The sequence below is a fragment of the Malassezia restricta genome, chromosome V (genome assembly GCF_003290485.1).
Source record: "Malassezia restricta chromosome V, complete sequence".
NCBI classification, from domain to species: domain Eukaryota; kingdom Fungi; phylum Basidiomycota; class Malasseziomycetes; order Malasseziales; family Malasseziaceae; genus Malassezia; species Malassezia restricta.
The window spans coordinates 169,511-195,286 of record NC_040197.1 but is presented as its reverse complement, the minus strand read 5'-3'; the positions used below and the strand labels follow the sequence as shown (position 1 = coordinate 195,286).

The window sequence follows — 25,776 nt, the reverse complement described above, 5'->3', positions numbered from 1 at the left end:
TGTATGATTAAGTTATTTTGACGAAGGCGATATTTCCAGCTTATTTTCACGCTCGCGTAAATAGTTGTTCACCCCCATTCGACGGCTCAATAAGTCTAGAAGCGTATTGCCAGGTCCATGGTCATGTGCGTTTCGTCGGTCATTTTCCCAGATAAAAAAGGCTCCAATGCCCGTTGCTATACCAAAGATTGGATCAGCCACACTTTCATTAGGGCGTTGCACATCATGCCACGTACCGTCCGATGAGATATTTGACCATAATTGCTTGGATGTTATCCAGGGGATCATCAGTTCAGGCCCGTGCAGAGATGCCTGACTGACAGAATCTCACCGATGCTTCACGTGACCAATGTGGCTCGGACATCGGCAGGCGTCATAGTTTATTAACACCTCCATCCTACCAGTCGTGGTGTTGCTCACCGTGCACCATGTTCCCGGTAAATCAGTGGGGCGGAACTGGTACCCCCAACTATGGCTTATACCAAAATCCACAAATGACGAGCGGCATACCCATACAGATGCAGGGAACCGGTTTCCCCACGGGTATGCTACCAAATGCATCATTTGTACAGCGTCCATCGGCTCCGCCGCCTCCGCCGCCTCAAATCGCTGCAGCAGCTACGGGCTCCACACCACAAATGATGACCCCAATGAACAGTATGCGTCCCATGATGGGACAAATGACGGGTATGTCTCCTATGATGGGTCAACCAACAGGCATGTCTCCTATGATGGGTCAACCAACAGGCATGTCTCCCATGATGGGCCAGCCTACTGGTATGCCTCCCATGATGGCTCAGATGACAGGATTGCCTATGACGCCTCAAATGACCGGTGCGTCTGCTGACCCGAGCATGCGCTTGATGTATACGCAATTTTTGCCTGCGGCACAGCCTTATTCTGGAATGCCGACACCGAGCAATATGAACTTTAATCAAAACAGCCTTCAGCCGGCTCAGTTTCAGTCGAAGCTCCAGTCACTCACCCAGATACAGGCAGGTCCTGCTAAGAAAAGTCTTTCATGGGCTATGAGCAAAGAAGAACGTAAAAGCTACGATAATATCTTTCGTGCATGGGACTCGAAACGAACAGGCTGGATTAGCGGTGATGTGGCTCGGGAGTTGTTCAGTCAAAGTGGCCTATCTCGCGAGCAGCTTCTTCAAATATGGCATCTTGCTGACCCAGAAAACCGGGGTAAGCTCAACATTGCTGAGTTCCATATCGCCATGGCGCTCATATACCGCGCCCTCAACGGCAATGAAATACCGGATGAGCTACCTTCAGAATTAATTCCATCATCGACGCGCGATCTGAGCGAAAGCGTTGATTTCCTCAAAGATTTACTCAAGCAGGACACGCATGTCCGCAAATCCACGGCTCTAAATCTTGCTGAACCAGGCTCGAACAAAGATACAAAATACTCTGAATCACGCTCTTTTTACAAAAATCCAGTGGAAAGGGAAGCCACGTCGCGTCCTAGTGATGCTATCGCTTACAGGCACCAGGATACCGATTCTGCTGGATATCGCAGTCGAAGCCGCCATCTGGATCGTCGCGAAGTGAGCTTTAATGGCCAGGTTGCTGCAGAAAGCCTTGGAGAGATGAAGCGCCAGCTTGAAAAGACGCAGCGGATGCTAGAACGTACGGATCTGCGTGATGAAGAAGATCATGACCTGCAGAATGAAATGGAAGACGTGCAGTTTGCTATTCGCCGACTTCAAGACGATATTGAGTATTATAACCGCAAAGGCCCCCACGCGGGTGAACAGCGGCGTAAGGCCGAAAGAACGCTCATGCAGCTTCTTCACGAGCGACTTCCGCAGCTAGAAAGGCGTCTGGAGCGGCGTCAGAACCTGGACTATCAAAGAGGCGTGCAAGAAAGCAGGCAGCGTGATGAACGGAACAATGACCGATATGCGCATCTTAGAGAGTCTGCAACCATATCGACACCATCAGTTCAAGCGAACCCTCAAGAGCAAGACGTCACCAAAAAAGAAACAAGCAAAAACCCTTCAACATTATCAGCTCCAGCAGCCAAGTTGTCCCCTTCAGAGCGTGATGCATGGATTAGGTCTGAGGCACAGCGACGAGTTCAGGAACGAATGCGGATGCTTGGCGTGGGTGGTGGCACTGTCGACAAGATGCCGTCTGTTGATGTCTCGGTAGAACAGCGACTTGCCGCCGAGCGTAGCGAAGCAGAGGCCCGAGCCGCTCAAGCTGATAAGGAAGCTAAAGAGCGTGAAGAAGCTCGCAAAGCCCGTATGCGCGGAAATAGGCAGGCTCCTCAACCTCCTCCTCGAAGTCATACTTCAGAGGCCCGCCAAAGCCGGCCGATGGCATCGCCAGAGCCAGAGTCAGAGCGAGCGCTCGATTCTCAACATAAATTAACGCCAGAGCCAGAGCTGGGGCAAGCACCTGATACTCAGTTCAAGTCAATGCCAGAGCCGGTACCAGTACCCAATCCTCCGCGTGAATTCACGTCACAGCCAGAATTAGTGTCAGAACCAGAACCAGAGCCCGAGCCCGAGCCGGGTCCAGTACCCGATCCTCCGCGTGAATTCACGCCACAGCCAGGACCAGTGTCAGCACCGGATCCAGAGCCGGAGCCGGAGGATGAACCTCAACCCAGCAGGCCGTCGAACAATCCTTTCTTCCGTTCACACAATGCGGAATCAATGAAGCAACAAGAGCAGCGACCGGAGATTCTTTCAAAACCAGAATTTGTTCCTGAACTTCCTGTCGAAACTCCCTCCGCGCCCCAACCAACTTCTGCTTTTCCGTCTCAAAGATATACACCTTCTACATCTTCTTCACGCTCAATTCATTTACCTCCATCCAATGAGGATGATTGGGACGAAGAAGAAGAGGAGGAAGAGAATCCTATGAGTTCACGTGCGACACGGCAACAACTTGCTCAGCAGCTCTTTAGTGGTATTGTTCCTACATCTGAGCCAGCACCTCCCGCTCCAGAAGCGCCTCCTGCTTCGCACTATCCAGCTCTAGAACCAGCGCCATCAACTTCGCGAACCAGCCTCGGAGGCGGCATGGGTGATCGAAATGCTCTTTTGTCCCAAATTCGTGGCGGTCAAATGCTTAGGAAGACTGTAACACATGATAGGTCTGGTGCTCAAAGTGCCGGTGCCGTGCTCGGATCTTCCTCCCCTCCCAATGGTTTATCCCTTGCGTCTGTTCCTGAACCGGAAAGTAGTGATGACGACGAGGCTGGACTAGTGATGCCCATGCATGCTACAAAGGAAATGATACAAGCGCCGGACGCCAATGAGCCGAGTTTCGATTCGAAAGCATACCAAGAAACTCGATCCGCTAATAACGCTGATGTGGATGCATCACTTGGATTTGATATGGGACGCACAATGCATTTTCGCAGCATTTATCCGTTTGAAGGCGGCGAGGGCATGCTCTCTTTCTCAGAAAACCAGGTGTTTTTGATTCACCCATCGCTCAGCGGAATGTCCGTGGAGGGTGATTGGACATATGGTGCATTGCTTTCTGACCCGGCGCATAAAGGCTTGATCCCTGCGGCGTATGTAACCGATATGGAACATGGTACGTTAACGTTTCTCCGAGACATACTAACTTTATTCTAGTTGTGGCTGCTGAAGCCCTATATGACTATGACGCAACGTCACCCGAGGAAGCCTCGTTGAAAGAAGGAGAAATGGTTCAAATTGTTGACCAAAGTGACGAAAACTGGTGGCTAATTGTGCAGCATGACAAGTGCCTCATGGTGCCATCAAATTATGTCGCAGTGGCCTAGCCCATCATAGCGTAAATTTAAGCGTATGCTGCTCCTTACCAAAAATTATGGTTATACATGTAAAAAAGTCAGAGCACAATGGGGATCGAACCCATGACCTTCGGGAATCGTCCAACCGAAAACCGATGCGGTAAACCACTCCGCTATGTGCCCAATACATCCCCAGGGTCTGAGGTTTCTTTATCTAAAAATTAAAAGCTATTCATAGAAGTTGTTTGCGACGATATCGCAAGCGCACCATGCCTGGGGTAGCATTCTTCCAGCAGAATGTTTGGCATTGCGCCATGGTATAACGAGGGGGTACAAGATATCCATTACACAAGATTTCGATAGGAATGTCAGCCAAGTTTTCACCAGAATCTGGAATTTGGATGCCCATGGACAACAGTGACTGTTTCACATACTGAGCTATGCGCCCGACGCGAATGTTTCGGGGCGCGGTCAAAGACGTGCTTTCGGTGGGAAGCTGATCCAACTCTAAATTAGAGGAAGATGAAGTTTCTTGCGCCGCTTGAGAAGGCGTCCATTTAAGAAGAACCACTTTGATTAGTGGCGCATCCTTTTGAACAACCTCTGGCGATAATACCACGGACAGAAGCCATAATGGAGCCAGTAATTCAAGCAATGGAGCATCTGTGCCAGTAGAGCCAACTGTACCATGGTATAGCATTACCTGCCTTCCATTTTCACGGTCGACACGGGATATTTGAATCGATGTTGTATCTGAGAATTGAATCTTAGGTATACCGGTCAATGGCGACTTTTCGCGCCACGAGCCTGACAACAACGATGCCAATTCACCCAAGTAGTCTTGAGGAGCTTCTTCGTCCTTTGAGACCGTATATGATGCATTTTGAGTTTTTCGCTTGGAGGCATTTCGACGGAAACTGCCAAAAAATGTGTTGCCAGAATCTGATGATTGTGATGCCACCTGTTCTTCTGTATTGAGAGCTTGCTTGTTGGTCATTTCATGTAAAAAGCGAACAATATCATGCATCAGAGGCGATTCTGGGATGCTTGTTGATAATGATTCTTTACCCTTGGCCGAATTGCTGCCCGTCATTTCTGTAAGAATAGCATGAAAGTGTTGATTTGGAGCAGGATTCGGACCTGGTGGGTTAGGCAATTGTGAAATAGGCATATGCATTAGAGCCTCAGGAGAGGTATTCAGTCGCTTCATCCAATTGAGCAACATAAGCTGCCCATCTTTGATATCCCTGCGCATCTCTGATTCTGACAAGAGTAAATTCTTAAACAAGTTTCGCAAAACACAAACACCGAGAATCACGCGATCTTCTGTCCATCTTATAGTCGGTGGATTTCCAAGTAGTTCATGCAATTCATCCAAATACATGCTTGATGACCATAAATTAGACTGGTCAATCGTTATTGTGAGACGACCGTCAGAAGTGTCGAGTGAACACCACGGAATGACACAGCCCTCACCCTCAATAAGATATTGCACAAATTCAAGAGTGCTGCTTGGTGAATGTTGAGGCTGCCACGCTGAGGTGCACTTATTGGACATAGCAGCGGCAAAAAGATCATTTACATTGAAAGTACCGATACACGAACCATGAAAAACATTCCAAAGTACCACAACGCCTCCAGAATCGATGGTCAATGCATGCATGCGATCATTAAGCATAGTGCCACGGAGAATGCCGTGATAGCCAAAAACTTCTCGCATCGGCTGACTGGACAGAGGAGTGGCCTCAGACGCCACCAAGGGGAGTTCAGTTTGATTCGGACGATAGTTTGGCGCATTCGAGTTGAAGAGGTTAAACACGGCAGAATCGTGCAAATTTACTTGACTAGATTTGAATATATTTAAATCAGAAGTGTCCTGCCAGCATCGGAAGGTAGGAGATAAAGAATTCGAAGTCCAAACAAACTTGTCCTGGTAGGCCACGATGCTTGTGATGCCTGACCCATGAACAGAATTATCTTGCGCCTCGTGAGCAAGCACAATGCATTGATCATTTTCTGCGTGCCCGCTGGGATCCAAATAAACCTTGCATAAAAATCCGTCTCGATCACCAGAGTAGAAAGTCGACATGTTTTCGTCGTCACTGTATAGCTTCCATACACTTGAGTTATGATGTGTGTAAGTATGCATGCACCTCCGCTCATTTGTTGACCAAAGGCGCACAGTTGAGTCTGATGAACCTGATATAACGCGTGTTCCATCGGAACTCATTATCATTGTGCGAATGAGATCTTCATGTCCGACAAGCTCAAATGCCGAGTCCCGCATGCGAGGATCCCATCCGTGAACAACACCATCAAGTCCAGCGGTAGCAATGACACTCCCAGAATGATTACTAGCGACAGAATAAATGCTAGAAGGTGTCCGAATCTGCCACATGGGTTTTTTACGCCCTTCTCTCAAATCCCAAAGGCACAAATGATGATCCAACGAGCCACTAGCGACCCAATCGGAGGCGTTGGATGGTGCCAAGGCTTTCACGTAATCTCTGTGAGTTCCTAGTTCCAATGCAGAATGTGCTGTATCGACATTCCATGCCTTGATTGTGCAGTCAGATGAACAAGTCAGTACTGTACTTAAATGCGAACAATACTTCATATCCCAAATCCAGCTCCTATGCGGCCTAAACTTTGAATTAAGTCTAGGAGTTGCTGTCATATTTTGATAGTCAAGATCCCATACGCATACGAGACCATCGACACCGGCACTAAAAAGACGAGTGCCGCTAGACCGCACGTCCAAAGCAAGCGCATTAACCGGTCTAAGATGCTGTGGTTGTAGATCCTCTGGTGGCATAGGCCTTGTGCATTGCTGGGAATTCGCAGAATACCGGATTTTAGGGAACGATGAACCATTTACTGTTCGTGCAAGTGGCTTTTCTTTTGAAGCAGGGAGGTGTAAGACTGGCAAAGAGTGCGCGATCGAATTGTCTGCATTTGGTACATACCGATGCGCATTGTCGTCTTGGAATGATAAAATAGATGGAAGCGTGTATGAAACACGTATGGGTGGCGCATTGCCAAGCTGATCCAGCGCTGTACGATGCACCATTGATGGACGTGGATCAGATTCGTTGGTTGCGAGACGAGTGGAGAAGCCCCAGCGGAGATCAAAATCACGCTCGAATGAACAGCCGAAGCTTATGGAGACAATATTACGAGCAACACATGCAGGCTACTTATGGACCAGGGGCGTCGCCCTTTAGGGAACTACGACCAGCACGCAAAATTTCGTCCACGGAGAGCAGGTTAGATGCAATCACAGCGCTGCTGTGAATCATATGACGCTTGACACGGTAGTTATCCCAAACACCACAAGAGATGGGATCCATGCACTCTCCTGTTTGCGTATCAAGTCCCACAACATGACCTTCAGCACATTCGTCTTGCAAGTTCACGATCGAGTCCTGGATATCAAGACCGGCATTGTTTGCCAAAGTTTTGGGAATAACCATGAGCGCTTGGGCAAATGCTTCAACGCCTAGCTTAGCTCGGCCTTTGGCATTTCGACGCACATTGTCAAGGAGATCTGCGGCAGCTGCCACCTCAAAAGCACCAGCACCAGGAACCAAGCTATTGTCTTCAATGGCATTCTTTACGCTACGCAGACCGTCGCGGATAGCATCCTGGATTTGGTTTAGCGTGTGTGTGTTGGGTCCTTTGATAAGCAGCGTAACGCTCTTTGGATCCTTTACATCTTCAACGAATGTGTACTTTTCTTCTCCAAGTGTGTGTTCGTACACAAGGCCCGCCCAACCAAGTACATCAGGCGAAAGGTCGTCTACGCTGTTCTGGGCTACACCACCACAGCACAGTTGCAAACGTTCCATGTTTCGACGCTTGGCGCGACGAAGAGCAAAAATACCATTCTTTGCTAGGATGTCAAGTGACATAGGATCGATGCCTTTCTGATTGAAAATAACAAACGACTTGCGCTCCGACTCAGGTGTGTTCGCAGGCGCATCACACACTTGGTTCTTGAGCTCAACAATTTTTTTCAATTTGGCATCAACGAAGCGACGCTCTGACTCGACCAGTTTTTCGCGCTGCTCAGCAGACGAGTAGAAGAAACCTGAATTGACTTCGGTCTTTTCGTATTCCAGACTTACATTCAGTGTCAAAACGAATGCATTGCGCACCCGTTTGGGCATATCAGGGTGACGCGCACCATGATCCATAACGAGACCACGAACCAATTGACTGTCTGTAGCACTCTTGTGCTGCATTTTCATAATTTCGACCATGTGTAAGTCAATAGGATCGCGTGTCTTCCACTCGCCCACACGCTCCGAGCTTCCGTCTTCTTTGAACGAAGGTACTTCGGAAGAGCCCGTGGTTTTGGGTTTAATAGCCAGGACTGCATCAACTACACCCTCTGCTAGTTGTTTGGCTAGTTTTGTGGGAAGCTTAGTGGCGAGAGCTGTGTTAGCAACAGCCAGAAGCGTGGCACGATCGCCTTGCATAGGTTGTTTAAACTGTTCAAGAAATTGCAATGTACCCGCTTTAGCGACATCAAAGCCCTCCGAAATCACGCGAGAATGCACACCCTCTTGAATGTAGCGCTCGGCCTGCTTCAATAGTTCACCAACCAGTAGGACAACACTTGTTGTACCGTCACCACATTGTTCATCCTGCGCTACAGCCGTCCTTGCAATCATGGCAGCCGTCGGATTCTGAATTTGCATCTCGGTCAACAAGACCTTACCATCCTTGGTCATCTTCAGGTTTCCAGAGCCATCGACAAGCATTTTGAGCGTACCACGAGGACCTAGGTTGGAACGCACGACCTGTGCTAGACCCACAGCGCCTGCAATATTCACTTGCAACGCCTGAAATCTTCGCACAGATTCTGCGCGTGGGTTGATGAGCTCAACTGCCGACATCGTCAACGGATTGCGACAAGAAAAAAGCGAGGCTTTGCTAGTAACCCGCGAATCGTCGATCAACGATGACGTCGGCAAACTCCTACGCGCATAATTCCACAATTCTACAAAGTATCATTCCCCAGCACACATCATGTGGTATTTACACGCGGTTGATTATCACAACATAGCTACAGATGAAGTTCATTCAAGATGCGCTTGGCTAAAGCTTGATATTTCCAAGGGTTTCCAGATACGCGTCTAAATTGGATCCCATTCATCCCAAGCAATAAGGGGACTTTGACAAGACAGATCTCAAAGCAGACTTCAGCCTCTTCGTTACAGGGCAATGGTTTGTTCACACCGATTCTTAATGAAGGAGCATCGGAATTAGGCGTGGCCAGTACGACATCAGATTGACCTGATCGATCGATAGGAACATCACCGACGCCTGTGGCAGCAATGGGGGTGGGATCATTCATAGAATCGGTTGCAGGGGTCGAAGTCATGTCCGTGAATGCCTCAGCGGGAGCAAATTGTGTATCGGTATCCGTGAGAGGACCAGCATAAGAGCATTCGAAGCCGTTTTTTAATTCTGTGAATTGGATTTTGAATTGCTCGAATACACGAATCAAGTCCCGTCGAATCATTACACGCGGCCGACGGCTGGTGGTTTGCACGCTGAAGAGCCCTTTCAAGAAAACAGGTTTGGATGCATCTTCGTTCGACAAGGGAGAAGGCATTTCAAACGGTAAGCTTTGTTGATTGGAATCCATAGTATTTATATGCGAATTCTCTGGCGACAGTTGTTGCGGCACGAACGAGTCACTTGCTTCGTGCGTAGGTCGAACCGACATGGTACCGAATCGCCGCGTGAGATTTGGTCCAGAGTCTGCAAATACGGTTCCTGCAGAGTTAGCTGCCTCAGAAACACAAGGCAAAAGGTTCTTACCAGCCTCGGACTGAATGGCATCCAGTGTAGGCAGTGGTCGCGCGCCAGACGTAGAAAATGCCATGGAGGCGTGTCGGTCCTGTAGCGACTTGAGTTGATCGGCATGTCGGGCATGCATCATGCTTACACTTCGCTGCGGCATAGCGGCACGTTGGAAAGCAGATGGTGCTTGTGATGCGTCAGTTGTCATGAAAGATGCCTTCGGAGGAGTGCGCAAGCTCGATTCCAGTTCATCGACACGTGCAAGAGGACGCGGAGGACCTAACATGATGCCTTGTGGCTGGGATTTTTGGCGTGACTCGAACACAGGAGTTTGGGGTTCAGGCTGGGGCGGGGCCATCATAACAGCAGAAGGGGGTGGGGGTGACGGGGTCACAGGAAGAGTTACAGCCGTAGACATAGTCCGCGATGACACATGCGTCTTCTCTGGTGGTCGAATAATTGACGAGGATTTGTCTGGAGCGAAGCGTGCCATGGGTAACGATGAAGCAAATGTGGCAGCGCCATACGCTGAAACCCGATCAATATGATCGTGAGCGGCCGATTCTGGAACATCGAGGGCAGGTTTGTGATTAAATGTCGGCACAGGACCCGGCTCAGAGAGCAGCAAGTCAGAGGAGCTATAAATTTCCTGCCCCAACTTCTCGCGATCCATTTTCTCCTTTACAAGAAAATAAATTGAAATGAGGGGATGGAAACCATAGCATGGATGCAGCGGACCCTTGACACCAGGCGTGCTCTCTCCTGAATCAGACACGTCCTGCACATCTGATGAGGACCGGGACACGTGTCGGTGATAAAAGTTGATTCCTGCGGAGATTTGGCGAGACAGTCGATTTCCACGGGGTACAGACTCGGTTGCGGCAGATTGAACAAGACCAACTGCTTCTATAGCAGCGGAGGCCATCGCTGGATCTTCGTGTCGTGCCACTGCTGCAACATATTCTTCGCTGCATAAAATTTTTTTTAGTTCGTGGTAAATTTCCTGAGGAGAACCGAATTCAAACCCTGTCATGCGTTCAATCACGACGGGATCTATGCTCACAGCTGTAAGAGGCTTGCGTTTAGGGAGATAGGCTGGTTCAGGTGCGCCGTGGTCTTGCAGCATCCATGGATGTGATACGATTTCGTTGAGTGATGCTCGTGTATGTGGATTCACATCGATCATGCGCGATAAAATGTGCTTACAGTCCGCACTCAGCCAATTGGGATAATCTACCAGGCCGCGTTTGATACGAGCATGAAGCACAGGCATGCTCTGGTCATCAAAGGGAACCTTACCACACACCAAAACATACAACACCACACCAAAACTCCAAACATCCACCTCTGGGCCAGTATAAACACGTGCGTTCAGCAACTCTGGAGCGGCAAAGTACAGTGAGCCGCAGAAGGTGTTCAGATGACCTTGAGGCTTGAATACATTGCTGAGTCCAAAATCGATAATTTTGATGTTTCCTGACTTGGAAATGAGAATGTTTTCGATCTTCAGGTCGCGATGCACTATATTGTTTGCGTGGCAGTATTGCAATGCGCTACCAATTTGGCGTGCAAAGTTTCGAGCAGATCGCTCACGCAAGCGGCCATGGGAAATGATATAGTCAAGCATTTGGCCACCATTAATATGTTCGAAAACCATATAATGGTGGTTTGGATGGGTGATAAACTCGCGCATACGGCACACGTAGGGATGGCGTAACAGCATTTGTAAACTTGCCTCACGAATGACGCGCACCTCCTTGGAGAAGTCTTTCGCTTTGGCTCGATTCATGGTTGCTTCTAGTTCATCTTCTGTCATGGGCAGGCCACTATGCTTCGACTTTCCGCGTGACTGCTTGACTGCATTAAGAGACGTGTTGCGCGGTACAATTTTGACGGCCACCTTTTGTCCATCCGTCTTACAGTAACCGAACTTAACTTTGCCCATGCTTCCTGCACCAATGGTGCGCCCTAACATGTAGTCACCCAAATTCCATCGAAATTGGTCTTCATGCGGCCGTGGTAAAGGTTTGGATGGTGGGTCGGGAGGAGTTTCGCGCTGCACTGATGTTTTGTCAGGAGGGCAAATTGTAGTACGCCTCGAATCTGGCACATTTGCAGTCGCTTGCGCAATAGAAGGCTGTCGAGACGCATTGTGAGAGGACTGGTCTGTAAGGCGCTGCAGAGCTTGAAGTGCCTCAACATCGACCAATCCTGTATTATCAAGCGTATTAGGTATAAAGCGCGACTCCTGTACAACCGGCCGCAAAGGTGAGCTCGTACGCTTTGGAGCTGGTGGCGAAGCACTTGCCACAAATGGTTGAGCAGAATAAGAGGGAAAGTACCCTCGATCGTTTTTAGTGTTGGCGGATGCACTAACTTGCTGAGGAACTGCGATCGTTGGAAGAGTTGCGGAATGACGCAAAGAGCTCGTAGCTTCCGTTAATTTTCTGGATGTTTTATGTTTGCAGTGAGTTTGATCAGGGTGAAACATGAGTTGCTACACAAGTCGACGTAGAGTGTAGCAACTGCGAAATAAATCGGAGAAACGACCTTCTCAAATAAATGAGCGTGAAATTTGTCTCAATCACTCAATAAGTCTTGCCAAATATATTTTATACTCGTTTGTTGAAACAGCTTGTACCGGCGTCGACGCTTTATCCGATCTGAGTTGCAATGGTGATACAGTTGTCGTCTCGCCACTCCTCTACCGCCGAAACCCAAAATGCGAGTGCGCTTCTCCACTTTTTGATACTCGGGTCGGTTGGACCGACAAACAGGCACATTTAGTCATTCTTGCATATAAAACCTGGGGCGGCTCTAAACCACTATGCGCTTCACCGTAGTCACCCCGCCAAAGTAGGTACGTGCGCTAAGCGCCAAAAAATCGACGCCACCGTGCGGACCTCCATTCTCCGCATGAATCGAAGACCCGCATGGTTGAGCTCACTACCTTCATCGATATTGAACTTGACTTATTCGCCCCGGTAGAATCAACGACCTATATGTCCTCCTAACAAGCAACGTAGTGTACCTACTAATTCCGCTGCCTTACTACATTTGCACAGGTTAAGCGAAATATATATATATATATATAGACTAGTTCAAGACACTCTAAAGACACTCATATAATATGCTTGAATGTGTTGCCATTATTAGAGCTTGGCATCCACAAGAGTTCCAATCTTGAACTTTGGTGCAACTTCCTTAAGTACATGATCAGGATGGAAATTCATAAATTTGTCCGTTGCGTCCTTTCCGACGTTCTTCAGCAAAATCTTGCGACCACCAGGGTGTTCGTCAAGCCATTCTGTGACATCGTACACATCACCCTTAATTATGACCCAGGCCGAGGTTTCTATTAAGTATGAGTACAACATAATGAAGCAATTTACGTACCTGAGGCGTGCTGTTTCACTTCCTCCAGAGTGATCTTGCTCGACATCGTAGTTTAGTCTGTCGTGACAAGGGCCATGGGCCCTATCCAAGTCAACGGTACAAAGATCCAATCATATTGTGCCTATTGTACGGCGCGCTCCGTTGAGTATTTGTCAGCATATGTAAACATCGATGAAGCTGATCGTGCGGATGCTCCTAGAAATCGTCGCGATCATGGACCCTGCGATGGGGAATCGCGGCACGAAACGGTCGCTGGAGGTGTGTAAATTAATTCACTGGTTTTGACCGTGTAGCTGTACCAGACTGAAGATGATGATGTTGCTGATGTGCCTTCTTTGACAGAATTGCCTCCCTCATCCTCTTCTGCGGCCGTACCGCGTCAGAAGCATGGTGGTGGCCTTGGCACACCTTCCGGTGCAATGACAGTCATTAGTGGATTTTCAGATGAAAATGATCCTATCGCCACTGTACTCAACAAGCACGGATTGGGCTGGCCAGGTATGCTGACATTCTGACTGACAATTGCAGCAAAATCCACCCTCAGCCGTTTGAATTACACCCCAGAAGAATCATCTGCTAATGAGGAAAAACTTGCAGGTGCTGTGCGCACTATTCTTGAATGTCTCGGTGAAGATCCCGATCGATCAGGGCTGAAGGATACCCCCAAAAGATATGCCAGGGCGCTTCTGTGGATGACGAAAGGATATGAAGAGCGACTCTGTGACGTGATTTCCAATGCTATTTTCGACGAAAACCATGATGAAATGGTCATTGTGCGTGACATTGACGTATACAGTTTGTGTGAGCATCATCTAGTGCCTTTCAAGGGTAAAATACACATTGGGTACATTCCTAACCGTATGGTCATTGGTCTTTCGAAACTCGCACGCATTGCTGAGACGTTTGCACGCCGACTCTCTGTCCAGGAGCGTCTCACTAGGCAAGTCGCTCTAGCATTAAATGAGGCTTTGAAGCCGCACGGTGTGGCTGTCGTGATGGAATGTGAACACATGTGTATGGCTATGCGAGGTGTCCAAAAGCCTGGGGCTAACACGGTGACAAGTTGTATGCTTGGTGTTTTCCGAAACCACGCAAAAACGCGAGAAGAGTTCCTGAGCTTGATTCGTCGCTAATCTATTTACCAACTTGGCCTCAACTGCCTTAACTATTTAGCACAATCTGCCGCTGCTAGGCTTAGCATGATGCTTTCCAGTATGCCCACGTGTCGGAAGCCCCCAGGGGACGCCTCTGCAAGTGTCCTCCACAATACACTTCCACATACCCTTACGTAAAATGTCTGATTTGATCACGTGTAATACAGTACCAGCTCAGCATGCGTGTTGGACACCAAGAGCAAACGCTCGGCGATTCGGTTCCTTACCATCGTTTGCAAGCACAATGGCCAAGATCTCTGTGGGCAACAAGTACCGCATGTCGCTCGCTCTCCCAGCGGGTGCGGTCGTGAACTGTGCTGACAACTCGGGTGCTAAGAACCTGTACGTGATTGCTGTGTTTGGCGCAGGTGCCCGTCTGAACCGCCTCCCAGCTGCTTCGGCTGGTGACATGGTTGTGGCTTCGGTCAAAAAGGGTAAGCCCGAGCTCCGTAAGAAGGGTATGTATAGCATGGGAGTTTATGAGTACTAACATTCGCAGTCATGCCTGCTGTCATTGTGCGTCAGCGCAAGCCGTGGCGCCGTCACGACGGTGTCTTCCTCTACTTCGAGGACAACGCTGGTGTTATCGTCAACCCTAAGGGTGAAATGAAGGGCAGTGCTATTACAGGTCCCGTGGCCAAGGAGTGTGCTGATCTTTGGCCCCGTATCGCCTCCAACGCTGGCACGGTCGTCTAAACGACGAATGCGCTACTGTCTTGGCGAGACGGAACAGCTACAATCTGCTGCTTTGGCATATAAAAAAAAAATCCAGAGGGCGGGTAGCATTACATGCTTCGCCTTACTCTTGCTGCGCCTGCACAGGTCTGGCTTGGTGTATACGAAGTGTGCGTATTGATACGCTTGCTATCCATTTTCGTATCTAGTCTCTGTGCTCATACCATGCAAATGTTCCCCTACTTTTCACTAGAGAGAGCTATCTGACTCAATGACAATGCGCGACATGTATTGGGACAGAGCGAGTCGCACTACAAGCATGCGCTCGTTGGCGAGTTTTCGACGGCGAGTTTCATCATGGTCGTCGTTGACGAGCAATTGCTCGAGCCAGTAGAAGTACAAGTCTGCCTGGTCACCCTCAACCGAGGTCACCTTTTCAGCGACTCGTAGAAGTTCGTACGCTTCTGGCAGTGTAAAGAACAACGTGGTTGTTGATTGCAGTAAAGGCAAAGCATCAACGAGCAATACGGACAAAAACGACGCTGGCGTCACATCACTAGTCAGTAGTCCCACAAGAAGCTGCGCTGCCTCACGCCAAGTATTATGCTGAGAAAATAACTGATGAAAATCGTGGTACTTGATGTGAAAAACAAGTGGTGCAAATGTTTGCGAAGAAAAAATGCTCGAAGACGTAGCAAACGGTGTCACGCCCATTTGTTCTTCCTGGAGCACATCTTCCAGTAATTTGCGAGGGACAGAATCGACGCTCTCCATATAATGCTCTGCACCATGTGTCACATAATCGTTGAGCATGTGATCTGCAATGGCTTGCACTTGCCGCGCATCGCGCGCTCGTACGCTATAAGCAATAGCCACGCCGTATTTTTGTTGCTTCAAGAGAGCATCAGCAAGTCGTCGGCAAATGATGCGCACTTCGTCGTCCATACCATATTCGATACATGCACCCAATACCTCTTCCACTTTGGTAAAATCGTCAGATTCATCACGGCCAAAAAGTGGCACACTAAACAGGATGGAGCGCATTTTGTCGCGCGCCTCTGTAGTGTGGATTGCATCGAGGTAAGAAAGGGCCATACGCCAGAGTCGTTCCTCCTCGAGCAGCGTATCAGCCCATGTCATGAGGATATCGGGCAACATTTGAGGCTCTTCCAACACTTGCGTTTTACAGAAATAGTCACCCAGATGCGCCGCGATCCACAAATCAAAATTTGTGCACTGCTTCAGAGCCTTGACGAGATCACCGCGCGTCAAGTGAGACAAGATTGTCTCCCGAGCCAGGGTCTCATCAACTTGCAGTGAAGCCGTAATGTGCTGCACAGTTTCCGGAACATCATCACGCTTCATTGAAGGCGAAACAAGCATACCCCATGCACAAAGCGCCTCTTTCCAGTCCTCAGCAAACTCCAAAACGCGGTCCTCGACACCACAGAGCAGTTCATACAGGCACCGAAATTGTGCTTCGAGTTCCAAGCGCACATCACTGCTTGAAGGCATTGAAGCTTGGTGTAGCTCCGACTCCACTGCATCCATCTTGCGCTGAATGCTGCTTAAAAATATTCGGAGTGACGTGTGCCAATGCCGATGAGCCGACAAGAACGACTGCTCTGTAGAAAAAGACGTGGATCGCGGCACAGTTTGTAGCATATGTACAGTCTCTGCCGCGATAGACTGCAATGTCGGCGATTCTGGCGCATCGACGTATGATTGAAGGACAGTGGCGGCCGTGCCGTAAAAGCCACGCAAGACGCAACGGAGCACATAGTCCCAATAGTCGGGGTGTTGGTGTGGCGGGATCGTTTGCGCAATTTGCTGACCCTGCTCAGTCGTTGGAGCGACATCGTGTGCATTAAGCCAGTGTAGCAGTTCTTCGCCAACGACACCCACACCACTGCCGTCTTCCGGCACATACAGAACTCGCGCCAGATGGAAAATCATATGCATGTCCTGTACATGGCGCTCGAACTCAGATTCATCTTCCCCTTGTTGCGGCTCGAGGCTGGTCAAATACTCTTGTATGGCCTCGCAGTATAGCGTGCCGATCCGGTAGTAGTACTGCATCGTCTGAGCAGATGGTCCGCCTGCTAGCCATGCTGACTCGGGTGGTGGGGCCTCGTTGGCCTGAGCAGCTGCGATGGACTGAAGCGATGTGAATATAGTAAACGATTGGGTATAAAACTATCGTGAGTATTGGGTACACATACGCTGATCCTCGCATCATGTTCAGCCGTCGTCATTGTGAGTGAGGCAGACGCGTTTACAAAAGTTGCGTCTGGGACGTGCATGTGGTACATTTCGAAATATTTCTACGACTTCCTCTTCCCCTTGTTTTGGAGGGCAGTAAAGATGCGTTTGAGTTCACCCTCGAATGTTCTGGGATCATAGTAGGCAGGTGCAAACTCAAGCAGCCACTCAGGACGCACCTCAGTGACAGTACGGATGAAGTTGCGCGACGTCAGCACAAACTCATGGTACACGACAAACTCTGGCATGTGGTCGAGTGTCGTCGAGGGATGCGGCGTTACAATTTGGTTGTCCTTGATAGTTGTGTAAGCACCTCGGCCACCGCCACCCGCCGACTTGTGCGCGACCTGCATGAAAAAGCCGCACGCGATAGCCTGTCGGATATTTGAGTAGTAGCGCTTGTCTTCAAACGGCAACGACACAAGCGACAAGTCAAAACGCTCCATTGTGCGCTGGAGCTGCTGCCGCACGTTGTCTGCTTGGATTAGCGCACGATGCGAAAGGTAGTTCTCCCAGCACCAATCTGAGCCTGTTTTCATGTCTTGGCAGTAGGTCTTGTAGGCGTGGTACACGTTCAGCAGCGTCAGATGATCGCCGTCGGGATGGGCAAACTCGGCACGCGCCGCATCAGCTGCCTGGCGCTGTGAGGCCTGACTTGGACGCACAAACACGTTCGGCACACTGAGCATGGCCGCTACACTCAGGATCTCGTTCGAGCACTTGAATTCGGGAGAGACGATCAGCATCTTGGCCAGCTGTGGATCCAGAGGGAACTCGGCCATCACCTCGCCTAACGGGGTGAGGTTACCATGGTCGTCAAATGCGCCGAGATAGTTGAGCAGTTCGAGTGCACGCATGACGGTCTCTGGTGCTGGCGGGTCCATATAGTCGAACGTGACAAGGTTATCGATGCCCAACTTCTTGAGTTCCAGCACGGTGTTGGCCAAGTTACTGCGCAGGATCTCAGGATACGACTGCTCGATCAACTCACTCGCCCAGTCGCGCTCCGTATACAATCGATAGCACTTACCTGGACGTGTACGGCCTGCGCGTCCTGCCCGCTGCTGGGCTGATGCCTTGGAAATAGGGCTGACAAGCAGCGATTCCACACGTATGCGTGGGTTGTACACCTTTTGCTTACTAAATCCAGGATCAACCACGTACACAATACCGTCAATTGTAAGCGACGTTTCGGCGATATTGGTGCTTACAACAACCTTGCGGCCAGGTGGTCCATTTGGACGAGACGGTTCCGGAGCTGGGTCAAAGATGCGCTGCTGCTGAGATGGTGGAAGCGACGAGTACAGCGGCACAACCTTGAGGGGACCACAGAGGTCGGGCTCTTCCTCCAGCAGCTTTTCGCCTTCAGTGCGGATCTTACGGCAAGCGTCTTCGATTTCGTCCTCGCCCGTGAGGAATACGAGCACGTCACCGGGATCTTCTGCCTGGTGGATCATTAGCACAGTACGAATGGCCGCTTCAACGTAATCTTTCTCGGGTTCTTGTGTGTAAAACACTTCCACAGGGAATGTACGCCCTGGCACCTTCAGAAGAGGAGCATTGTTGAAGTACTTTTGAAACTTGAGCGCATCGAGCGTGGCACTCATGACAATAATTTTCAGATCTGGGCGACGTTTGGCTACATCCTTCAGCAAACCCATGAGGATATCTGTCGCTAGTGTGCGTTCGTGTGCCTCGTCAAGAATCACGGTGCTGTAACGCTCAAGGTTCGGATCGTTCATGGCTTCCCGCAAGAGCATGCCGTCCGTCATATACTTCAGGAACGTAGATCCACGCTCTGTCATATCTTCAAATCGGATCGTGTAGCCCACTTCTTTACCAAACTTGAGGTCCATTTCTTCCGATACACGCTTGGCGACACTCATCGCCGCCACACGACGTGGCTGCGTACACGCAATCATGCGCGGCACCTCGACGCCATCAGCCGCACGCACCCTGTTCTTCTGAGGTAAGTCTGAAAGGGCGACAAATTGTGGGATCTGAGTAGTCTTACCGCTACCAGTCTCACCAATTACGACGGTAATTTGATTAGCGTTGAACTTTTCGTAGAATTCGTCCATTTGAGCATATACGGGCAGCTCCTTGCGGTCTTTGAGAATTTTTTGGTACTTTTCTGAGTAGTTACGCGGTCCGTCAGATACAAACACATTTGTCTCGCTATCCAGGATCCGGCGCGCCTGAGCACCTGTCACCTTCCGACGCACGACACCCTGCAGCGGATCGGATGGAGAACCATCTTCTGATGTATCCTTCTTCATATCCTTCTTTTTCTTCTTTTTCTGGTGCTGGAGGTATGGGTTTTCGTCGTCACTTGAACGAGTAGACGGCGGCGGTGGCACGCTCGTCGACATGGTCACAGCGAGCCAACGGCGCGCATACCAGACAAAAAAATGTGGATAGCGAGTCACGTGAACCAGTGCGATGGGCCGCGTGGCATCCATCGTGGAGAGGGCTGTAGCCGACCGACGTCGGAACGATTCACACATCCACACACGATGGTATGTACTTGTTCCTGACGTGTAGGAAATGCAGGCGAGCACAGCGGACTTGAGCTCCGATGCCAAGATGGTAGAGACGTACCATGAAGACGCAGTGGTGCGTATAGGTGACAGCAGTGCAAATTAACCTTGCAGCACGACGCACAATTCGATTTTTACGGCAGTAAGCTTGCCACATGCTCATCGGACCGCACGATCCGGGTATTTGATGTGCAGAAAGGCGAGGCAGTGGGTGCGGGTGAAACGCTTGTGGGCCATGAAGGTCCAGTTTGGCAGGTGGCCTGGGCGCATCCCTCGTTTGGCACAATTCTGGCGAGTGCGTCATACGATGGCAAAGTGTTTATTTGGAAGAATGAGCCTGCCAATGGCTCTTATGGCTCGGGTGGATGGGCGCGTATTAAGGACCATGCATTGCATACCGCGTCGGTGAACGCCATCGCGTGGGCACCGCATGAGCTGGGCGCTACACTCGCCTGTGCTTCGTCAGACGGACGCGTATCTGTTCTCACATTTAATGAAGACGGTTCGTGGTCTGTCGATTTGGTGGCTGCACATCCAGGCGGCTGTCACGCCGTATCATGGATGCCGGTTTCGACTGCAACCACGGAACCAGGTGCACCCATGATGTGTCGCCTGGCCACGGCTGGATGTGACGCTGTCGTGAAGATCTGGGAATTCAGTGAAGAGCACAACCGCTACGTGGAAATTGATCAGCTGAAGCAACACCGCGACTGGGTTCGTGATGTGGCATTTGCGCCGAGCTTGGGTCTTGCGCGGACGTATCTTGCAACGGCATCGCAAGACCGCACGGTGCTCATTTGGACACAGGACACGCCCAATGATCCGTGGAAGTGCACACCCCTGTTGCCTGGCGCCAAACCAGAAGACCGCACCAAGTTTGCTGACACTGTGTGGCGCGTCAGTTGGAGCGTCAGCGGCAATGTGCTGGCTGTCAGCTGTGGCGATGGAAAAGTGTCGCTATGGAAGGAGAATCTCAAGGGTGATTGGGAATGCATCAGCGAGTACGTGCGCCCTGTGAACTAACAGACAGTTTGGATGCATAATGTAGGTATAAAATAGCTCGTAGGGGCAGAATGAGCCTAGTCCTCCACCGTTGACGACGAAATCCGCCCCATTTTTCCTCGCGATTCTTAGCGCCTTACTGCAGCCTCGATCATGGCATCTCCCGCGGCAAAAGCATCCGCTGCGGCCCTCTTTTCTTTTGCGTCTCTTGAGGCGGCTACCACGCGTGCGTCAACGCGTGAAGTTGCCGAGAGAGTGCTGACAGAGATCCGTTCATCCGTACGTTGCTGCCATGACGACGACTTACTCAGCGCAATCATAATGCCTCACAGACCACCGCTTTGGCTTCATGGACGCAGCTATATGCTGGTCAGCCGCCGCATGCGGTGCAGGCATTAGCCAACGTCGAACTTTTTTTGCGCAGCAAACGAAAACACTATGCGCTCATGGAAAAATACAACCCACTCTACGGCATGTCTGACAAGGACCGGATCCGAGCCACAGCACGCACCGTCGGTCTCCAGGTACCCACTAAAGACAAGCCCAACTTGTGATGCATGTACACCAGAATCAACATTATATCTACGGTCGTAAAGGTAGTCATATACAAGCGGTTAAGCATTATACGCCCGATTCGAGTTTAATCTCGTGCTGACCGGGCATCGACATGGGTAGTGTCAAGGGGTCAGGAGCTAGTGCGGAGGGAGAGTTTCGACTTCGTGGCGTCAATGGCTCACTAGGCGGCGCCTGAGGACTTGATGCCTGAGGCTCGCCTTCATCATCTGAGTCTTTGAAATTACGCAGTGGCACCTTGTAACTGCCACTAGGCGCCACGGCAGAACACAATTCTTCTGCGTCTTCGATGCCATAGTTGACAAAGCTAAGGGTGAGAGGCTTGCGTGGCCCCGGTGACTGCTTTGCCGCGTGCATTGCGTTTGCCTCACGGAGCGCTGCCATCGATCCACGCATGCGAAGACGCCCTGTCGGGGTCTTGGTCTGGTCACCCTGGCCGGGCGTCGTGCTGAGACGCATCTGACTTTGCAACCGCCGAACCGACTTGGCCGAAGAGCGAGTCTTGTTGGGCGAGGATAAAGCTGTTGACGCACGGCTTGGATCGCCGTCCATCGTGCGAATATGCGGGGTGCTTTGTGCCTTGCGTGGGAGTCGCTGATGCGTCGTTCGCCGTACTCCCGACGGTGAGGCCATGGGCGGCCGATGCATTGCCCGAACGGGCGCATGAACCTGTGCTGGCATGGCGGATGGGGATTGGGAGAGCGGCAAGGCTCCTTGCTGCTGTGATGGATCTTCCTGAGAACTTCCCAGAGAAATGGGTGCCCAAAGCATATGAGCGCCATCCACACTAGAGGGTCGTGTGCGTGCTTGTGTGGATGCGGGGTTGATGCACAGAGATGGCTCAGTCTGTTGCGAAGATGGCGACGAGCCCAGCATGACATTATTTTTTACAGCCATATGATGCAGCATATGAGGCTCCATGTGTTGCTGTAATGGCTGCGCGGACATGGCCCATGACTCAGGCATCAGCATCATGAGGTTATCCTGCATTCTTGTCTTTGGCAGCACTGGGCCTACATTGGAAGTAAGCTGTAAGTGGCGCATGCGTTGAAGAGATTCTTGCGATGGAGAAACCTGGAGAGGGACTGCCATTGGCATTTTCATGACTTGAGGCAGTGAACGACTCACGGCCTGCGGTGTCACCGGTGGCGATGTCGAATCGACCTGCAGTGGCGCTGAAGGAGCAAAAGCAGGGTGATCCGCTTCACCAATCTCACTTTCTGAATCTGTCGTGTTGTGCATATGCTGCTCGCCCTTTCGACGCGGCCCAAGAGGGGGGACGTCGCTGCTGGTCTGTTTGGACTGACTCACAATGGAACTCGTGCTGCCCGTGGAAGAACTGCTCTCTATACCTAATGGCATATCATCAGCAGGCCATTGCATGCGCAAGCGGCCAGAGAAAGCACCCAAAATGTCATGCGACTTCGGCATAGCCTCGACATTGGACGGAAGAACCTCTGATTTCGTACGTTGCAGCGCCAGGCTGGATTCATCTGTGTTGCCGATGCCAGCACCGGACAGAGAGCTAAAAGGCCCATCTTCGAACGTGAATGCGCCAATCTCTGGTGCCGCTTCTGAATAGTCCACAAACGAGTTTAAGCTTGCGTCAAAATGATCATAGTAGGGCGACCCCATGGTATGCGAATGCACGCCAAAATGGCGAATACGTATATCCCGTCAACGAGCCTTTCTACGCTACTGATACTTGCGTAGCCCTGCTCAATCAAGAGCCAAATGAATGCTTCAAAGGGCTAGGGAAACGCCGTGCGGAATGGAAACAGGGCAACAGTCGTGTGTCACTAGAAAACAAGATGTCCAAATATTGAGTAGATGTTCAACGTACCGACACCCTACGCTTAAGCTGGCATGCAAGCCATTGTGGCATGCACCAATCCTCACGTGACAACCACGTGGTGTCAGGCAGAGGCGCTGTGGTCAACGGGCGCCCTGCTTTGGAGCTGTTCATTGGGACTCGCTCCGTTTGTGCATCAAACCATGGGCGTCTTTTCTAGCGTGGCTCGGCCAGCTGTGAACACGTTCAAATACATGGTATGTGCTTTGGAGTTATACGAATCCTAACATGCTATAGCGTTGGGCCGCACATGAGCGCCCCGTCGTGTTTTTCTCCTTGATTGTCGGTGCCATTGGTACGTGCCGGAGAACAAGGGCACTAACGCATCTACAGGCCCCATCGCTGTCGTTACTGTCCCACAATACCGCGCTAAGCTCGGATGGAAGCCTGCAGAGCGCATTCCTGTCACGTATCCATGTACGTCTCTATTTTATTGCGTTTGTCTAACATGCAACAGTGCCTGACAGGCCACGCCAGCCTGTGAGCGGCTATGATGACGAATAAGTGGCAGCGTCAGTAGATATACGCAATGTCAATGATTTGAGCGCTTCATCCGAGCAATATATTGACTAAGAGGCTGAGTGCGCCTCCTGCCGTCAGACCACTTACGATCCAGAACGAGAGCAGCATGGAGGCGACCGTCGCGTCCTGCGCCGCCGTGCGCTCCGTTGCGGGTATCTCATATGAATCCTCTTGTTGCAGAAGAATGTTTCTCTCGCCGTGTGGGTGTGCTGTATTCACGCTTTGTGGCCCACATATAAGAAGAGAGGTAGACAGCCAGCCCGACGTCAGACCTATGCCCCATACGCATAGGAAGAACAAGCTGTCAGGTATGGGGCTGGAGACATGCTTGCCCAGATGGCACATAAGAAAGAATGGCAGGAACAGAATCCGCGCAGCTGTACATGCGATAGCGACAGACACACGACGTACATTCGTGGCGGGGAAGATAATCGGTAGTCGTCGTCCCATAAGGTCACCGATGTTCATGCAGACGATGTGCAGTGCCACAAATACGCCCTCATTCTGGAGCCATGCGCTTTGAGTAGTGGTACGCACCCGCGACGTGATGCCTGGGTATACGCATAGTGTCACGGCGAATAAAACAAAAATGCTAGCACTCCATGGAACCAAGCTCGCTTGCACGCGCTTGATCCTCGTCCATGACATGTCAGGTCCCTGTCTGTCATGTTCGACTTGTGTCCATCCTTCCATGCGCTGCTTAATCAAGGGCGCACGCAGCATGCGCCGAAAGGCCCACCAAGTCACCAACTGCAATAGGGCCGTTGACACATATACTGTGAGAGCTGACCTCTTGTTTTGAGCAACTGCCTCATGTGATATCTTGGACGCTGACATGGAGCTAGCCAGATTCAATACGCTGCCGAAGACGCCATTCAAAGCCTGACCCAGCAGCATGTACCCTGTGACGTACCCGTGAATATCCAGGCTGGTACAAAATGCCATGGTAGCATTTTGCAAGTATGTTTGAACCAGAGCGAGAGCAATTGACATGACCAAAAGAATGATATAATACAAGGTCGGGTTTCTTGGTGCGTCGTTACCGCGAATCCATATGGATACAATGACCACACTTGACAGCGCCATGGAAGCAACGAGCATGATCTGGATACGCTTCATCACCATGAATCGCTTCGTGCCTTGCGGGAATAGAGCTGTCACAGCACACACGACAGCCGTGGCATTAAACACGGTCATGATACCACTACTAAACACGCTCTCAAGCGGCGTCAGTCGGAACGCATCGTGGAAGTATTCGATCGAGGAAACTAGCGCATTAAATGGTGCAAGTACACACATTCCCAACAAAGCGGCAGTGACCGGGACAAGCATTCGCGGACGGGTCTGCGAAATGTCACATTCTGCGTCTGTCATGGGTTGATGATATCCTGTGCCGCGCACTGACTGAGAGAGCGCGTGGGAAATATGTGGTGTGGAGATGGAACCCGTGCGGGGTGATTCTCGATCTTGGCGCTTGGCGCATGCCTATTGCAGCTCGGCTGGGCTCAGAGCTTGCGCACCATAATGGCGCTGGACACACTCGTCGCATAGAGCCATGCAAAAATATTAGAGATATGCGTCAGACGGTGGCAAAGAAAAGTCGATGCACGGTAGCGACGACCGAACCACGTACCCAACGATGACAGCGTCCATGGTACGTGGTCGAGCCAACCCTGCGTTGTTGCTACAAGTACGTGCAGTCAAAGGCGCTGTATTTAGCTAGAGTGCATGTATGCGAAGCTCATCAGCGGACGGAGTCGTGCTGGATGAAGCGACGCTTGAACGGAGAAGACTTGCATCTGCGAAGTCGAACCAGCCTCTACCAGAACTGTGCTTTTTCCCTGCCATCCTCGTCGTTAAATGCTTCTTGGTGGGTATCATCCGGTATTGTACCTTCATTGGCTGTACGAAATGTCGCTGAGTTCCGTCAGGGATGGACGCGACGCCCGATCCAACCAAACTTGCCGCGCTTATCATGCCGGGCCAAGGTTCTCAGTACGTCTCCATGACCCGTGACCCTTACGAAAATATAAAGCGATACGCGATGTCTGGCACGAGGCAGAAACCTGCATCACCCAGTTTGCTACAGGACAACCTGTGCCCTTTGCCAACTCTCATCCTGATCGTGCTATCTATGAGGCGTGCTTAGTAGAGCAACGTGGTCTTGTCACTCAATTCCGAGCGCCTGATACTCGCTTACGACGAGGATGGCTTACTGATCTCATTTTGGGCGGCTCG

At 50.7% G+C, this 25,776-nt stretch overlaps 15 protein-coding genes and 1 non-coding gene across 16 annotated transcripts; 6 read left to right on the top strand and 10 right to left on the bottom strand.

Moving 5' to 3' along the window:
• Positions 1-12: 12 nt before the first annotated feature.
• MRET_2950 (non-classical export protein 1) lies at positions 13-259 on the bottom strand (the record flags this gene model as incomplete). The annotated part of the gene is made up of 2 exons (XM_027629577.1): positions 13-202; positions 237-259. The coding sequence occupies 2 exons, from the start codon at positions 257-259 to the stop codon at positions 13-15; spliced, it is 213 nt and encodes a 70-aa protein (XP_027485744.1).
• Positions 260-428: 169 nt separating this feature from the next.
• On the top strand, positions 429-3,778 carry MRET_2949 (actin cytoskeleton-regulatory complex protein PAN1; the record flags this gene model as incomplete). Its single annotated transcript, XM_027629576.1, has 2 exons — positions 429-3,567; positions 3,609-3,778. 2 exons carry the CDS (start codon positions 429-431, stop codon positions 3,776-3,778), a joined length of 3,309 nt encoding a protein of 1,102 aa, XP_027485584.1.
• A 70-nt stretch (positions 3,779-3,848) lies between these two features.
• Positions 3,849-3,932, bottom strand: MRET_t0048. Its single transcript has one exon. It is a non-coding gene; the product is annotated as a tRNA-Arg (tRNA).
• A 48-nt stretch (positions 3,933-3,980) lies between these two features.
• MRET_2948 (WD repeat protein 48) lies at positions 3,981-6,818 on the bottom strand (the record flags this gene model as incomplete). Its single annotated transcript, XM_027629575.1, has 1 exon — positions 3,981-6,818. One exon carries the CDS (start codon positions 6,816-6,818, stop codon positions 3,981-3,983), a length of 2,838 nt encoding a protein of 945 aa, XP_027485583.1.
• A 127-nt stretch (positions 6,819-6,945) lies between these two features.
• Positions 6,946-8,649, bottom strand: MRET_2947 (T-complex protein 1 subunit zeta; the record flags this gene model as incomplete). The annotated part of the gene is made up of 1 exon (XM_027629574.1): positions 6,946-8,649. One exon carries the CDS (start codon positions 8,647-8,649, stop codon positions 6,946-6,948), a length of 1,704 nt encoding a protein of 567 aa, XP_027485590.1.
• A 170-nt stretch (positions 8,650-8,819) lies between these two features.
• On the bottom strand, positions 8,820-12,053 carry MRET_2946 (serine/threonine-protein kinase KIN1/2; the record flags this gene model as incomplete). Its single annotated transcript, XM_027629573.1, has 1 exon — positions 8,820-12,053. One exon carries the CDS (start codon positions 12,051-12,053, stop codon positions 8,820-8,822), a length of 3,234 nt encoding a protein of 1,077 aa, XP_027485589.1.
• Positions 12,054-12,714: 661 nt separating this feature from the next.
• MRET_2945 (cytochrome b5) lies at positions 12,715-13,004 on the bottom strand (the record flags this gene model as incomplete). Its single annotated transcript, XM_027629572.1, has 2 exons — positions 12,715-12,917; positions 12,959-13,004. The coding sequence occupies 2 exons, from the start codon at positions 13,002-13,004 to the stop codon at positions 12,715-12,717; spliced, it is 249 nt and encodes an 82-aa protein (XP_027485592.1).
• A 167-nt stretch (positions 13,005-13,171) lies between these two features.
• MRET_2944 (GTP cyclohydrolase IA) lies at positions 13,172-14,091 on the top strand (the record flags this gene model as incomplete). The annotated part of the gene is made up of 3 exons (XM_027629571.1): positions 13,172-13,216; positions 13,252-13,456; positions 13,487-14,091. 3 exons carry the CDS (start codon positions 13,172-13,174, stop codon positions 14,089-14,091), a joined length of 855 nt encoding a protein of 284 aa, XP_027485591.1.
• A 265-nt stretch (positions 14,092-14,356) lies between these two features.
• Positions 14,357-14,808, top strand: MRET_2943 (large subunit ribosomal protein L23e; the record flags this gene model as incomplete). Its single annotated transcript, XM_027629570.1, has 2 exons — positions 14,357-14,570; positions 14,612-14,808. The coding sequence occupies 2 exons, from the start codon at positions 14,357-14,359 to the stop codon at positions 14,806-14,808; spliced, it is 411 nt and encodes a 136-aa protein (XP_027485586.1).
• A 228-nt stretch (positions 14,809-15,036) lies between these two features.
• On the bottom strand, positions 15,037-17,042 carry MRET_2942 (nuclear pore complex protein Nup85; the record flags this gene model as incomplete). The annotated part of the gene is made up of 2 exons (XM_027629569.1): positions 15,037-16,983; positions 17,010-17,042. 2 exons carry the CDS (start codon positions 17,040-17,042, stop codon positions 15,037-15,039), a joined length of 1,980 nt encoding a protein of 659 aa, XP_027485585.1.
• Positions 17,043-17,111: 69 nt separating this feature from the next.
• On the bottom strand, positions 17,112-19,421 carry MRET_2941 (pre-mRNA-splicing factor ATP-dependent RNA helicase DHX15/PRP43; the record flags this gene model as incomplete). The annotated part of the gene is made up of 1 exon (XM_027629568.1): positions 17,112-19,421. The coding sequence occupies one exon, from the start codon at positions 19,419-19,421 to the stop codon at positions 17,112-17,114; it is 2,310 nt and encodes a 769-aa protein (XP_027485588.1).
• Positions 19,422-19,565: 144 nt separating this feature from the next.
• Positions 19,566-20,632, top strand: MRET_2940 (protein transport protein SEC13; the record flags this gene model as incomplete). The annotated part of the gene is made up of 4 exons (XM_027629567.1): positions 19,566-19,568; positions 19,594-19,665; positions 19,704-20,590; positions 20,620-20,632. 4 exons carry the CDS (start codon positions 19,566-19,568, stop codon positions 20,630-20,632), a joined length of 975 nt encoding a protein of 324 aa, XP_027485587.1.
• A 112-nt stretch (positions 20,633-20,744) lies between these two features.
• On the top strand, positions 20,745-21,145 carry MRET_2939 (uncharacterized protein; the record flags this gene model as incomplete). Its single annotated transcript, XM_027629566.1, has 2 exons — positions 20,745-20,870; positions 20,903-21,145. 2 exons carry the CDS (start codon positions 20,745-20,747, stop codon positions 21,143-21,145), a joined length of 369 nt encoding a protein of 122 aa, XP_027485467.1.
• Positions 21,146-21,212: 67 nt separating this feature from the next.
• Positions 21,213-22,799, bottom strand: MRET_2938 (uncharacterized protein; the record flags this gene model as incomplete). The annotated part of the gene is made up of 1 exon (XM_027629565.1): positions 21,213-22,799. The coding sequence occupies one exon, from the start codon at positions 22,797-22,799 to the stop codon at positions 21,213-21,215; it is 1,587 nt and encodes a 528-aa protein (XP_027485469.1).
• Positions 22,800-23,159: 360 nt separating this feature from the next.
• Positions 23,160-23,520, top strand: MRET_2937 (NADH-ubiquinone oxidoreductase 9.5 kDa subunit; the record flags this gene model as incomplete). The annotated part of the gene is made up of 4 exons (XM_027629564.1): positions 23,160-23,213; positions 23,254-23,311; positions 23,350-23,433; positions 23,474-23,520. The coding sequence occupies 4 exons, from the start codon at positions 23,160-23,162 to the stop codon at positions 23,518-23,520; spliced, it is 243 nt and encodes an 80-aa protein (XP_027485477.1).
• Positions 23,521-23,565: 45 nt separating this feature from the next.
• MRET_2936 (solute carrier family 29 (equilibrative nucleoside transporter), member 1/2/3) lies at positions 23,566-24,912 on the bottom strand (the record flags this gene model as incomplete). Its single annotated transcript, XM_027629563.1, has 1 exon — positions 23,566-24,912. One exon carries the CDS (start codon positions 24,910-24,912, stop codon positions 23,566-23,568), a length of 1,347 nt encoding a protein of 448 aa, XP_027485607.1.
• Between the last annotated feature and the right edge of the window lie 864 nt (positions 24,913-25,776).